Source organism: Conger conger, chromosome 13 (assembly GCF_963514075.1).
Source record: "Conger conger chromosome 13, fConCon1.1, whole genome shotgun sequence".
NCBI classification, from domain to species: domain Eukaryota; kingdom Metazoa; phylum Chordata; class Actinopteri; order Anguilliformes; family Congridae; genus Conger; species Conger conger.
Window position 1 is genome coordinate 20,836,667 of NC_083772.1, and position 15,182 is coordinate 20,851,848.

The following is a 15,182-nucleotide window of genomic DNA, read 5'->3' on the forward strand; positions in this document are numbered from 1 at the left end:
TCGTGCACATCAACAATAACAAGCGGATGGCCACTGGGCCCCATAACGCTCAGCTGCAGAGAGCTCCTCTTAATCTTTTTCAAGGTAGCCGCAATTAGAGGCATCCATTTTACGAGCGTGGCGATTCTGGCTGTCATTACCGGACAGAAACCGGAGGGAAAAGGAATATGTAGGAACGACCAGGGCTGGGGCCATCGAGTGGGCGAGTGGAATACAAAAGCGAAAGGTCGTTGTAGGGGGGGTTGGGGGTGGTGGAGAGAAGGTCAATCGGGATCGTTGTAGAGGGGACTCGGTTTTTTAGGGGGGGGCTTCACCGTTACAACCGTTGGCAACACAGCCTTGGCGAAAACCTGGGTAGACCAATGACAGCGCATGAAAGCTCCCGCCATGTTGTTGTGGTGTGGGAAAACAGAACACACGGCAGTTTCACACACATAATGGCGGTTTCACCAGCATACTGGGACCCAGAACGTTAGTGGTTCAAGCCCAGGTGTAGCCATGATAAGATCCGCACAACTGTTGGGCCCTTGAGCTCCAGGGAGGATTATCCCCCGTTTAGTTGGATGAACTGCAAGTTGTTTTGGATAAAAAGCGTCAGCATAACAACTGTAATGTAATGGTATGCTTCTTGTTCTCCGGAAGTAAGAACAGTTGTCTGGCAGCAGGTTCGACCCCGCCCTGGGTGTGTCGAAGTGTCCCAGAGCAAGACTCCTAACCCCAAAATGTTCCTAATGAGCTGGTTGGTGCCTTGAATGGCAGCCAATCCCCTCAGTTTGTGAGTGTGTGTGCGAATGATTGAATGAGAAGCATCAATTGTAAAGTGCTTTGGAGAAAAGCGCTAGATAAATGCCAACCATTTTCCATTTACCATGCATCACTCTGTCACTAGCAATGGCTTTTAAACATATGCAGAGGGGAGAGGGACCTGTGCGATGAGCTGGCTCAATTCAAATATATATATTTTTTCTTTTTCTTTTTTAAATAGTTGTAGTCGCAGTTGATTTACTTTCAAATGTCAAAGCAAGCTTTCAAAGAAGAAAACTCTTAAGTATAATATTTCATTGAAGGAGTGATAATTTATTTTTATACTCTTTGCCATCAGTACCATTCAAGTTATGCATTTTTCAAATTAGAGTTTCTGCACTCATTCGGTAGTCTTGACTGTCCCCTGGTGACATGGAGGCATTAAAGTCCACTTAGGAGGAAACAAGAAGAAGGACCTTCGTCCCCATAAAACCCTAAACTTAATCTAAATAGTGTAAAAGGAGTCTCTCTCACTAAAGTGTAGACACATTTATAAATTGGGTTTATTATGATACCACTTGGGCTTATTTAAATGCAAATCAAGATTGCAGAGATAAACTGCGCCTATTTGCACTTGTGTGTTTAAATCCTCTGAACCTCAGCCCAGACTCTCCGAGTTTCAGAGTTTATTTATACCGCTAAATAAATGGCAGCAATTTACATACCGTTGCTCTCAAGACCCTGCCAAGTACAGACTCTCCATTCCATCGCTAACCTATCAAAAATGAATGATTCCATCTTCCCAGTGTCTGATTTACTGCTGTAATGCATTCCTGTGTTTGTCTGAAGAAGATAATCAATGAATGAAGTATGTTTTTACGAATATTGATGAAGTGGGTATATGATGCATCTTTAGAAGATGGCTCATGAAACTATGTTTCACCTTGAAGGCACTGGTCCCAGTGGAGACCTATCATCAACAGACGTAAACAGCGTCTTGTCCTTTACAAATTGCCAATTAGGAACACTGTACGCAGTCAGTCTTTCTGGATTCTTCTTTATTTAGAACCAGGGTCAAACCGTTCCGTGACTAAACCTACCCAGAGCAATGTTTGTGGAGGGGTTTTCATTTTGTGTTCCTGCAGGCAGCACTGCGCTTCAGCAGTATATGCAGTTTTATGTAGGTCACAGACTGATAATTCATCGGCAGAGTGGGCAGCGCTAAACCCACATCAGCACTAGTGCTTCTGAGCGTGTTGTCAAGTTGTACCTGACGAAAAAGCTGTACAACGGCACTGTAAGACTTTTGCAGTATGGTTGTCGTCTGTGAGGGGATTGGCTAGCCATAGCGCCAGAGTTTCATTTCATTATTTCTGCATGAGTGTGACTTGCTCTCACACACTCACACACACAGTGCTCTTCCAGGCCTACCTGGAGTAGTTGAAGAGCCTGCTGTCCCACTGCTTGTGCTCCCCGCGGGGGAGCGAGTGGAAGAAGCAGGAGTCGCTGCCGTCGAACTTGTTCAGGCCGTCCTCCGTGTTCTTAGAGGCGTGGCTGTGCACCACGTCCAGCAGTACGATGATGCCCAGGGAGTGCGCCACGTCAATCAGCTGCTTCAGCTCGTCAGGGGTCCCGTAGCGACTGAGGAACAGACACACACACACACATCAACCAGCTGCTTCAGCTTGTCAGGGGTCCCGTAGCGACTGAGGAACATACACACACATCAACCAGCTGCTTCAGCTCGTCTGGAGAAACACACACATACCACTGTCCAAATACAGTCAGGTCCATAAATATTGGGACATTGACACAATTCTCATCTTTTTGGCTCTATACACCACCACAATGGATTTGAAATGAAACTAAAAAGATATGCTTTAACTGCCCGACTTTCAGCTTTAATTTGAGGGTATTTACATCCAAATCAGGTGAACGGTGTAGGAATTACAACAGTTTGTATATGTGCCTCCCACTTTTTAAGGGACCAAAAGTAATGGGACAAACTAACAATCATAAATCAAACTTTCACTTTTTAATACTTGGTTGCAAATCCTTTGCAGTCAATTACAGCCTGAAGTCTGGAACGCATAGACATCACCAGACGCTGGGTTTCATCCCTGGTGATGCTCTGCCAGGCTTCTACTGCAACTGTCTTCAGTTCCTGCTTGTTCTTGGGGCATTTTCCCTTCAGTTTTGTCTTCAGCAAGTGAAATGCATGTTCAATCGGATTCAGGTCAGGTGATTGACTTGGCCATTGCACAACATTCCGCCTTAAAAAACTCTTTGGTTGCTTTCGCAGTATGCTTCGGGTCATTGTCCATCTGCACTGTGAAGCGCCATCCAATGAGTTCTGAAGCATTTGGCTGAATATGAGCAGATAATATTGCCCGAAACACTTCAGAATTCATCCTGCTGCTTTTGTCAGCAGTCACATCATCAATAAATACAAGGGAACCAGTTCCATTGGCAGCCATACATGCCCACGCCATGACACTACCACCACCATGCTTCACTGATGAGGTGGTATGTTTTGGATCATGAGCAGTTCCTTTCCTTCTCCATACTCTTCTCTTCCCATCATTCTGGTACAAGTTGATATTTGTCTCATCTGTCCATAGGATGTTGTTCCAGAACTGTAAAGGCTTTTTTAGATGTTGTTTGGCAAACTCTAATCTGGTCTTCCTGTTTTTGAGGCTCACCAATAGTTTACATCTTGTGGTGAACCCTCTGTATTCACTCTGGTGAAGTCTTCTCTTGATTCTTGACTTTGACACACATACACCTACCTCCTGGAGAGTGTTCTTGATCTGGCCAACTGTTGTGAAGGGGTTTTTCTTCACCAGGGAAATAATTCTACTGTCATCCACCACAGTTGTTTTCCATGGTCTTCCGGGTCTTTAGGTGTTGCTGAGCTCACCGGTGCGTTCTTTCTTTTTAAGAATGTTCCAAACAGTTGATTTTGCCACACCTAATGTTTTTGCGATCTCTCTGATGGGTTTGTTTTGATTTTTCAGCCTAATGATGGCTTGCTTCACTGATAGTGACAGCTCTTTGGATCTCATATTAAGAGTTGACAGCAACAGATTCCAAATGCAAATAGCACACTTGAAATGAACTCTAGACCTTTTATCTGCTCCTTGTAAATGAGATAATGAGGGAATAACACACACCTGGCCATGGAACAGCTGAGCAGCCAATTGTCCCATTACTTTTGGTCCTTTAAAAAGTAGGAGGCACATATAGAAACTGTTGTAATTCCTACACCGTTCACCTGATTTGGATGTAAATACCCTCAAATTAAAGCTGAAAGTCTGCAGTTAAAGCATATCTTAGTTTCATTCAAATCCATTGTGGTGATGTATAGAGCCAAAAAGAGGAGAATTGTGTTGATGTCCCAATATTTATGGACCTGGCTGTACATACAGACTGCACTGTACTGTAGGCGTGTAGATGTTTTTTGCATACACTCCATCCAGGAGTGAGTGAGTGAGTGGGGTGTGTTTATGAACAGTTCTCCAGGCACACACGGCTGCGCTTTCATCTCTCATCGCATCGCCACATCGCTCTCCCTGCCAAACACAGTGAGAGAGGCGACAACCTCTCCCCGTTCCCCCACAACCCACCCGGTCAGGTTTTCAAACCACCGCGTGCGATCAATCAGGGGTGAAATTACTCTGTATACATTAAACTTCCACTCTGCCCTGTCCTCCATACAGGATTCAGATACTGCCAAAACGGCATATTAATAAAGTCCCCGGCAAATCATTCACTTATTATCAAACCGAAAATGAGCGCACATTCACAGCACTCGTTTTTTTCCTCCCTTGTTCTCTCGCTCTCTTTATGACTTGGTTTATCAGGGGCGACTTCTCTTCCCCGGATTAACAGCGAATGTGTTTACAGAAAGATTACTGCTGGTGTCAGTCTCAGCCTGTGATTCATCGCCAGGATTTCCACCTCTAAGCAGTTATGTCTGTAAGCGGCAGACAAGCCATTCCTTACCGTAATAGAAAACTAAACCCTTTTCAGTTCAACTTACGCAGAGAACTCCGCAACGTGGGCATAAGCCTCAGCTTAGGTTACAGTCAAATGCTAGACCATTCAGCCAAATTACTGGTCATGGCTGAAGGTACTACATGAATAGTAGGATTCATGTAGCTTTGTTTACGCCTATTTATTTAGGTGTTCTATGATGGATTGGCGACCTGTCCAGGGTGTATTCCTGCCTGTCTACCAATGCATGCTGGGATAGGCCCCAGCCCTCTTGTAAACCGGACCAGGAATAACTGGGTTAGAGAATGGATGGATGGATGGATGGATATTCAGGTGTGCAGCAATACGCTACTAGCAGATCATAAGCATAATGGGAGTGTGATGAAAGTTCGACCACAGAGACATAGGATGGTTGTGCAATGTCACAGTCATCACAAGTCACAAGTAATTACATAGAAGTAGATAACGGACATTTTTTTTTTTCCTAACATCTGCGTTTCGGAGCATCCCCCTCCACCTCTCCACCTGATGGTCCTCCCTCCTACAGGGGGGATGTCTCCTCACTGCTGCCTGCTCCACAGGTGGATCTGCGCCCCCTCCTGGCCGGAGGCGTTATTTAAAGTCACGGAGTCGTCGCCAAAACTTTCTTTATTGTATTAAACATTTTCTTAATACAATTTCCAAACTTTACCTGAGTCTCTGTGATTGAACTGTAATAGAACGTACATGGAATCCCTAATAATGGGGCAGTTTATCTTTCTCCGGCTGTCTGCCCTGAAAGGGGCACATTTAGAATGCGTTTTAAATAAGAGCTGGTGTGCGAGGCCCACCTGGACGCTGCGTAGAAGCTGGTGATCTGATAGCCGAAGCTGGCGTAATAGGCGTGCTCCATGATGGCCATCAGCTGTATGCAGTTATAACCTGAGGAGAACAACAACAGTGGAGAAGCAGCTCAGTCATTTTACATCACTTAATAATATTGTGTTATTTAGCTGATGCTTCTATCCAAAGCGACTGACAGTTGATTAGACTAAGCAGAGGACAATCTCCCCTGGAGCAATGTGGGGTTAATGGCCTTGGCTAAGAGCTCACAGCTGCATGATCTCATCATGGCTACACCAGGGCTTGAACCACCAACCTTCGGGGTCCCAGCCACTACACCAGGGGTCACCAACCCTGTTCCTGGAGATCTACCGTCCTGAAGGTTTTCACTTCAATCCTAATTTGGCCCACCTGATTCTACTAATTAGCAACTCAGTGAGATCTGAATATGTTGAATGAGGCAAGTAGTGTTAGGGTTTGAGTGAAAACCTATAGAACGGTAGATCTCCAGGAACAAGGTTGGTGAGCCCTGCACTAAACCCAGCATAATTTTCAGCTTCAGGTCATAGTCCTTGCATAAACTCAAACTGAGGTTCTCATGTACCCTTTGCTTCATTGCAGAGAAAGAAACATAAAGGACAGGGCAGTAATAGCTTTCCCCGAAAAATACTCTACCTGTAACAAGGCAGGTTTAGTCTCTGAAACAAAATGGCTTTCGAACAGCCACATTAATTGCGAATGGTTATTTGTCAATGTCACATCTTTTACTGTTACTCCTGCTGAGTTCCAAATGCTACATGACAACCAGCGCTACAAGATTCAAAATTACAAAACTACAGAACCAACAAATTCCACGAAAACTTCAGCCCAAGGCCTGAATCCAATTAACACCAGACTTTGAGTGTTTTCCCTTTTCTTCTCAAACACAGCTTTGCAATGATGATTAAGCACCAAAATGGACACATAAAATAAACTGTTTTCACAGAAGGAAAAAATTACTCATTTCATTTTCAAGGTAACCCCAGAACACATTCAAAACTAGTCCAGACCCCCTCAGGAGAAGCACAAACTTAGGCCAGAAAAACAGGCCAGAACATCACACAAGAAGTAAAGCAAGCAACTCCTCCCCATTGACCTGTAGACCGTAAAGTGTTGCTTTTAAAGACTGACTTCCCCAGTGAATGGGACCGGTGAGGCCTTAGCATTCTATGCCAGGATTAGCATCTGTAGCAGTAAAGATTCGGCTAGCTAACATCTTAGTAGCACCTCAACATCTTCAAACCCCAGCGAATACCACTCAAAGACAAGTAATTTGCAGATATGCTCATCTCAGCTGCTGCTGATTACTTGGATTTGCAGTTATCTGGACACACTGCAGGGTGAGAAAATATCTGCAATGTGTAGCGCCATTCACTAGAAACCCTGCCATCACAAAAAGAAAAATATTTACTCTCATGAGTTCCCACATTTGAAGAGACTCAAGGCTGTCACACAGCATGTTCCATTTGAAGAGATGTGAGCGCACGTGCGCTTGTTCTCAAACAGATGTGAGCGCACGTGAGCCTGTTTTCAAACAGATGTGAGCGCACGTGAGCCTGTTTTCAAACAGATGTGAGTGCACGTGAGCCTGTTCTCAAACAGATGTGAGCGCACGTGAGCCTGTTTTCAAACAGATGTGAGCTCACGTGAGCCTGTTTTCAAACAGATGTGAGCTCACGTGAGCCTGTTTTCAAACAGATGTGAGCGCACATGAGCCTGTTTTCAAAGTGACAAGCACTCCTGCGTCCCCAAGATGGTCTATGGCTATCATAGGGGGAGGGGGCGCTGGGAAAGAGCGATGTGGTCTGATGGGTCTTTCAGCAGGACTCAAAGCACTCAGGAAGAAAGAGAACTTTGTGAGAGTGTGTGTATGGTGAGTTTGTGAGGGTGAGGGTGTGAGTGTGTGTTTGTGTGGGTGTGTGTGCGTGTGTATACTGAGTGTATGAGTACGTGCATACATGCAAGTGTGTGTGCGTGTGTGGTGAGTGTGTGTGTGTGTGTGTGTGTGGCGTGCATGTGTGTGTGTGCGTGTGTGTGTGTGTGTGTGTGTGGTGAGTGTGTGTGTGTGTGTGGTGAGTGTGTGTGTGTATGTGTGTGTGTGTTTTCCCCCCCGTGAAACCTCAGAGGAAAGTTTCCGTGTTGACGAGGTGCGACAGGACCCATGAGGGTGAGAGGAACGTTCCCGTTTCCAGCCCGGATTCCGGGGTTCCCTGCGGCCTTGGAGACGGCTCAATGCAGGATCTCATTGTGCCGATTCCATCAGGAGCCACAGCGGCGTCTGAAGCCTCTCTTCAGCAGAGCCGCTCTGACTCAGACAGAGAACTGCCTATAGAGACAGGCTCTCAGCACCATGTGAGCCAGATCGGTCCTTACACTGCAGGAATACACACTTACGCTCTTTAAAGTAGGACACACACACACACACACACACACACACACAATATGCACACTATCCACACACAGACACGTGTGCACACATGGATACACACTCCCTCTCTTGAAAAAATTATTTTTTTAACTCAATGAGGTTTCCCTGGTTAAATTAAGGTTAGATAATACATACATACACAAACAGTATTTCAAAATAACAGCATGCGATTATTTCTTCCCCACAAACATACTAATAGTCCCATATCATCTGGTTCAGCATCCTAGCATGCTCAGGGTTCTTATTCTCAAAATTCCTTGAACTAAAAGGGAATTAATGCAATTAATCATTTTACCACATTTCAAAACATATCGCTCAGTATGGGTTGATGCTAAATACAATGGCATAAACAAGATAATCATGTGTCATTGTACAGTAAGCAATGTTCATAAGGCAAACGAGCATCGAATGCAAAGTAAAGAAAAAAACCTGCTAACCTATTCCTGCCAGATTTTAACTCATAGAGACAAATGGTGTGTTCGTTCTGCTTAAAAAAGAACTCACTTCCTGCTTATTACCGGAGTCCATATTTTTACTTAATTAATGGGTGTCACAATAGCCATGCAAAAGCTATTTGTGGTTTGCAATCTGTCATCATTTGTCGACACAATTCCAGATTTCCTATGAGATTCTTCATGTGCTGAATAAATGTGCTTGTTGGAAGATCCGGAAGGTTCCTTTTAAGGCAGTTTGAAATCACAGGAGAGGGAATGTGGATGCTGAAGGTGCATCTTTCATCCAATTAAACCACCCACACACCCCACAACTGACACATACACCCACACACTCTCAAACACACACCCACACATACACACGCATGTGCACACAGACTCTCCCAAATGCGCGCACACACACACACACACACACACACCCCCACACTGTCACACATACTGTACACACACACACACACTCAAACAGAGTCATACATATTGTACACACACACACACACACACACACACACACACACACACACACACATACATAAGCACACATGCAGGCATGTGCACACACACACCCAAACACAGACGCAAGCATACACACGAAACACACATGCCCACGCATGCACACACAAACACAGTCATATACTGTACACACACACACACACACACACACACACACACACACCAATGACCACATCGCTGGCTGTAAAGCCAGTCTGTACATCAGTAAACAGGAATTCGACTGAAGTGGAGCACTCCAGTGCACAAGCGTGCAAGGTGGGCCGAGCCATCAGGAGGCTCGTAAAAGCAGAGTGTCCGCACTGGGATAAGGGCCTGTGTCCTGTTCGGCTAACGAACCTGGGGTCTGTGATGGAGAGAGAGGAGGCCCAGCACCCACTCAGCCTTCCCTCTCTCTCCCTCGCTTGCCACAGCGTTTTTACCCTGCAAAAACGTCTGTCTTAAACAGTGTTTTTGTCTTGAAATGGGACTTAAAATCTTTAAGTATTCGCTTGTTAGTTTTGCTGGACAAGTTGAATGTTCTTACCCCATTGGCAAATCTTGAAATGAGTCAAATTGTCTCATTTGCAATATTTTTGCCTTATTTTTCAAAAAAGTAAAAAATAAAATGAAAAAAAGACTAAAATATTTTTTGAGAAGAACTTTTTTTATGGTTTTTGTAGTGCAAGTTACACCAAAAAAAATATTGTAATAAGTTCGCTTTTGATGAATACATTTGAATACATTTGCTTGCAACTCCACACAAACTGTGTTGCAAACCATTTCTACTTCACAGGAAAACAACTGGAAACCAAAAGCACAGAAAGCAATAAAAAGGCATGAGTTCATACCACATTAGTCACTCGTGGCTTTCATACAGGTGCATCTCAAAAAAAAAAATTTTATTAAAAAAATTATTTATTTTAATTCATTTAATTCAAAAAGTGAAACTTTCATATATTCAAGATTCAAAAACCCAGTATCTCACAATATTAGAGTATTGCATAAGACCAATCAAAAAAAGGATTTATAATACATAAATGCCGACCTTCTGAAAAGTATGTTAATTTATTCACTCAATACTTGGTCGGGCAATCATGGGGAAGACTGCTTGGCTGTTCGCAGAGTGCTGTATCAAAGCATATTCATGGAAAGTTGACTGGAAGGGAAAAGTGTGGTAGGAAAAGGTGCACAAGCAACAGGGATGACCGCAGCCTTGAGAGGATTGCCAAGCAAAGCCAATTCAAGAACAGATGTGTCCAGGAAATGCGCTACAAGTGTCGCATTCCTAGTGTCAAGCCACTCCTGAACCAGAGACAACGTCAGAAGCGTCTTACCTGGGCTAAGAAAATAAATGGACTGTTGCTTATTGGTCCAAAGTCCTCTTTTCAGATTAAAGTAAATTTTGCATTTCATTTGGAAATCAAGGTCCCAGAGTCTGGAGAAAGAGTGGAGAGGCACAGAATCCAAGATGCTTGAAGTCCAGTGTGAAGTCTCCACAGTCAGTGATGATTTGGTCATGTCATCTGCTGGTGTTGGTCCACTGTGTTTTATCAAGTCAACGCAGCCATCTACCAGGAGATTTTAGACCACTTCATGGTTGTGTCTGCTGACAAGCTTTATGGAGATGCTGATTTCCTTTTCCACCAGGACTTGGCACCTGCCCACAGTGCTAAAACTACTAGTAACTGGTTTGCTGGCCATGGTATTTCTGTGCTTGATTGATGAGACACCAGACCCAACAATACAGATGAGCTGAAGGCCACTATCAAAGCGACCACATTGATGCAGTAATTCATGCAAAAGGAGCCCCGACCAAGTAGTGCATACTACTACTTTTCAGAAGGTCGACATTTCTGTATTATAAATCCTTTTTTTGATTGGTCTTATGTAATATTCTAAAATTTTGAGATTTTTTTATATGTTTTCATTTTCATGAGCGGTAAGCTGTAATCATCAAGATTAACACAAAAAAAACATTTCACTTCACTTGAATCTAGAATATATGAAAGTTTCACTTTTGGAATTAAATTACGGAAAATAAAGTTTTCCATGATATTGACATTCTTTGAGATGCACCTGTATGTCGGTGGTAGGGAGTCGACGATAACCGGATATGTAACATATGAGATAGCAACGGAAAGCTCTGCCTCTGCTAGCGTTCAATACCACACAACGCAACCTCTGAAGGAATCTTCCGCCAGCAGCTCAATTTTCCCTGCGTTTAACGTCGTTCCATAGTGGAGGGACAAACTGCTCCTTGTTTTTAGGAGCAACATTGAATCAACATACACTTCTTTTGTTCCTCCGGTCTATTTTCCAGCGCAGGTAACGTTAAACTAATGAGGCAACGCATCCTGTCTTTCCTCATTCATGCCTGCAGAGAACCAATTGTACTTTCAAAATAATAAAACGAACAAACCGAATCACCATAGCAATATTTACATGACGTTTACCGTCTTTTTCTGTAGCATATACAGATGTGGTCATCACCCGAGCCGCATTAACACACAGTAAGCGTCAACATGTGAACTCCACATAAGACTCGTCCATCTTTATATTATATTACATTATAGTAATTTAGCAGATGCTCTCATCCAGAGTGACATACAACTACGTGCAAAGAACATACCCATAATCAGGGACAAGTGCGCTGAAAGACCCTATAGAGGGAAGTACAGTTTCTAGTGCTAAGAATACAACAAATATAAATACTTGGGCCTTGTAGATTAATCTGACAATGAATTATATCTACAAAACCGTTTATATACAATGCGGAACACAAGGAGAAAGAATGATATATTGTTGGTGTTGGTAACAACAATGAACAGCGTACATAGCCAAACAGAAGTAGCAATAAAAGCATAATTTCATGTCAATCTCGTGGCTTACCGAGGTCTTTGATTCGAGCAAGTTGCGGGTGAGGTTCATGTAGGAGGCGATCTCGTGGCTTACCGAGGTCTGTGATTCGAGCAAGTTGCCTGTGAAGTTAGTATACGAGGTGATCTCGTGGCTGACCGAGGTCTTTGATTCGAGCAAGTTGCCGGTGAAGTTAGTATCGGGGGTGATCTCGTGGCTGACTGAGGTCTTTAATTCGAGCACATTGCGGGTGAAGTTGGTGTAGGAGGCGCTCTCGTGGCTTACCGAGGTCTTTGATTCGAGCACGTTGCAGGTAAAGTTTGTGTAGGAGGTGATCTTGTGGCTTACCGAGGTCTTTGATGCGGGGCAGCACGTTGCGGGTGAAGTTGGTGTAGGAGGCGATCTTGCCCTCGGGCGAGGCGATCCCCACGTGCGACTCGTAGATGCGCAGACTCCTCGGCTTCTTGGGTCGAGGGTGGATGTGCTGAGAGACACAGGAGACACGCCATTAAAACCCAAACCCCAAATAAATCCCAGAAAAGATCTGTAAATGTCACACCGGATTGTATTAAAAAGCCGCATTAAGGAAATCCACTTATGAACAAAGGGTTTACTTCCTCCAGAAATGATGACTCATCCGTACTTCAGTCCTGAAACTTGTTATTGCGGCTTTCCGCATAATGAAGATAACCTTTCCCTCAACAGCCGGCCCTGAGTCACACAGATACCGGACCGCGGGGTCAGAGTGTGGCGGAGTCGTACAAGCGGGAAGGCACTCCTCGTTCTGAAGTGTGCGATGCAGTGGCTCACTTGGCAAGCCGTGTGCAAACATTTACACAGACGAGAGTGCTTATCCATAATTAAACCACGAGTAAATGGCACTTTAGGAGATATGTGGCGGCAAGCACAGCACATTCTTAACAAAGTCAAAAGAAAGGGTAGGCGACCATAACTGTGCTCAGAATCAATGCACAGGTACAACTTCAAGTTTGCAATCGCTTATTTGAGCATTGATCTAGGATTAGCTTTGCCCTGTCTGTATCCTAACCTTATCACTCACGAGCTTACCCCTTTAAGACCATGGTTCCTGACCCTGTTCCCAAAGATCTACTGTCCTGTAGGTTCACTCCACCCCTACCAAAGCCAAACCTCATTCAACAGCCAGAGATCTTCTTTGCAATGCTAGTTAGTCGAATCAAGTGTACCAAAATAGGGTTGAAATGAAAACCGCCAAAAAGGTAGATCTCCAGAGCAGGGTTGGGAACCACTGTGTGACAAACATGAACACTCTAATGCTGATGTCACAATCACCACTGGACGCACTGAATGCAGTGGAGTTCTAGAACACGGACTTGGAATTTTAGAAAAACATTCGAAAAACACGCTCTTCAAAATATTAAAGCCAAAATGTGTCCAAGTTCAGTTGTCTGTACTCATCTAAGAGCTGTATGGCGCTAGGGCTGGTGGGGTTTAGGGGTTTATAAAAAGAAGCTGGCACTATTAGCACCACACAAAGACACTGACAGACATAAATCACAGTGTACACACTACAGGCATGTGGCACTGAAGTGCACATTCCCCAAAAGTCTCCTACACAGGAAGAGCTCTACGGAGCTCTCCTAAAAAAATATCTGAGCTTGCTTTAAGTTACAGTTTGCTTGACACTTTTCTTACCCAACAGGCACATCTTGAAATGAGTCAAACTGGATTATCTTGTTGGCAATATTTGTGTCTTATTTAGCAAAAAAGTCATAGGAATAATATTTTAACTCACAATATAAGACTAAAGCACTTACTGAGACGAACTTATCTTTTTGGTTTTTGCAGTGTAAGTCTTGATGCCAGTGAGCCATACACTCTCAGAAATAATAATAAGGTACCAAAAGTGGCTAAAAAGGTACTTTACTATCCCTACAGGTACATACAATTATACCCCTAATCTGGAATCTGAATCAAAAAGGAGTCAGAAATGGATTGATGGATTCTGTTACATGTTTGGTAACAGAAGAAGTGTGGTGAGGAGAACAGACCACCCAGACCCACTTGACTCATTCACAAAATGTGACCTGGTCCTGGATTTGGGGAAGGGTCTCTCTGTGCTCTCACCAGGTAGGGGTGGGGGGGGTCCCAGACCACCCAGTCGTAGATGACGGAATCTTCCGGCTTCATCACGTACTTGGCCCAGGGAGAGATCCGGTAGAAGCGCTCCCCTGACCTGGTGTGCACCACCACCTGGGGAGGGAGGGAGAGGACCAGGGCCCGTGCTACAATGAATAACAGGCATAATAATATCCCAAGGACAGTAGCTGTGCTTCTGTGTGTGTGTGCGTTTGTGTGCACGCGTGTATGTATCTGCACTTTACTTTAAAAATTGGTAGCCAATTGGACCCACACCCCGTCCCTCGGCGGCCGATGGGAGAGCGACACGCCTTCTTCAAGCCGCCTCGCCTCCCAAGTCGTGACCGTGATTCCGAGGCGCTGGAGGTGCTTGTTTTTGTGCGGCGAGCAGCGAGCCAATTATTGCTGCTCCACGTGAGCCGGCCAAACTTGGCTTTTGGCAGGACCGAGAATCGAACCGCGGTCCCTGGTGTGCAACTGCAGCAAACAGCAACCGCAAGTCTGCTGCGGCTTAGCTTGTTGCGCCACCACGTCTCCTTGTATCTGCACTTTACTGACTGGTGTTCCAAAAAGGAAATGAATCAGCATTTTCTGGAGATATAGCCCACAGTAAACATTTTCAGTGTTAAATCAACTCTTACTCTTACACTGTGGCGAGAGTGGGATCAAATGAACTCTGTTGGTTTAACACTGAACACTTTACTGTGAATACAAGACTGTCCCCCCACTGCCGAATGCTGTCAGCCATTCTGTTAGTCAGAACAGGTTAGCCATTTGCTGTGTGCGTGCAGTCAGGTTACGGAGAACGACATTTGAAAGTGTTCTCTAGCCAATGCAAGTATTTAGTTGTGCATTTCAACACTGCTTTGCCACTGTTCAAAACAATAATGTGAAATGGTACATATCCCGTGACAAATTTAGCCTGACTGATGCATATTCATGGACACCATCACTCAATAAGCAGAAAATAAATGAGTAAAAATTGTATGGGAAATGATTTTTTTTAAACACAGGTGTGTTATATTTTATGCTGTGTATCTCACTGGCACAGGTGTAGGGTACTTCCAGTACAAATAATGTGTGCCGATTGATTTCTACCTCATCATCTTAAACAAACTTACTAAGACATGACGGCTTCTTTAGATGTTTTACACGGATCTGAGTTATGCAATTTAGCTGAAACTGAGCCTCCAGACAAAGGCAGCTGTTCACTGTACCGAGGTTAAGAAATAAAAATG

At 44.2% G+C, this 15,182-nt stretch overlaps 1 protein-coding gene across 2 annotated transcripts in view; it reads right to left on the bottom strand.

Moving 5' to 3' along the window:
• Positions 1 to 15,182, bottom strand: part of LOC133108412 (1,4-alpha-glucan-branching enzyme-like) — a 117,576-nt gene that overhangs the window by 73,453 nt on the left and 28,941 nt on the right. For both annotated transcript variants that reach the window (XM_061217923.1, XM_061217924.1), the window contains 4 exons: positions 13,933 to 14,058; positions 12,175 to 12,310; positions 5,571 to 5,661; positions 2,176 to 2,385 (listed from right to left, as the gene is read on the bottom strand). In XM_061217923.1, coding sequence (XP_061073907.1) covers positions 2,176 to 2,385; positions 5,571 to 5,661; positions 12,175 to 12,310; positions 13,933 to 14,058 — 563 coding nt within the window. The remainder of the gene's footprint in view (positions 1 to 2,175; positions 2,386 to 5,570; positions 5,662 to 12,174; positions 12,311 to 13,932; positions 14,059 to 15,182) is intronic.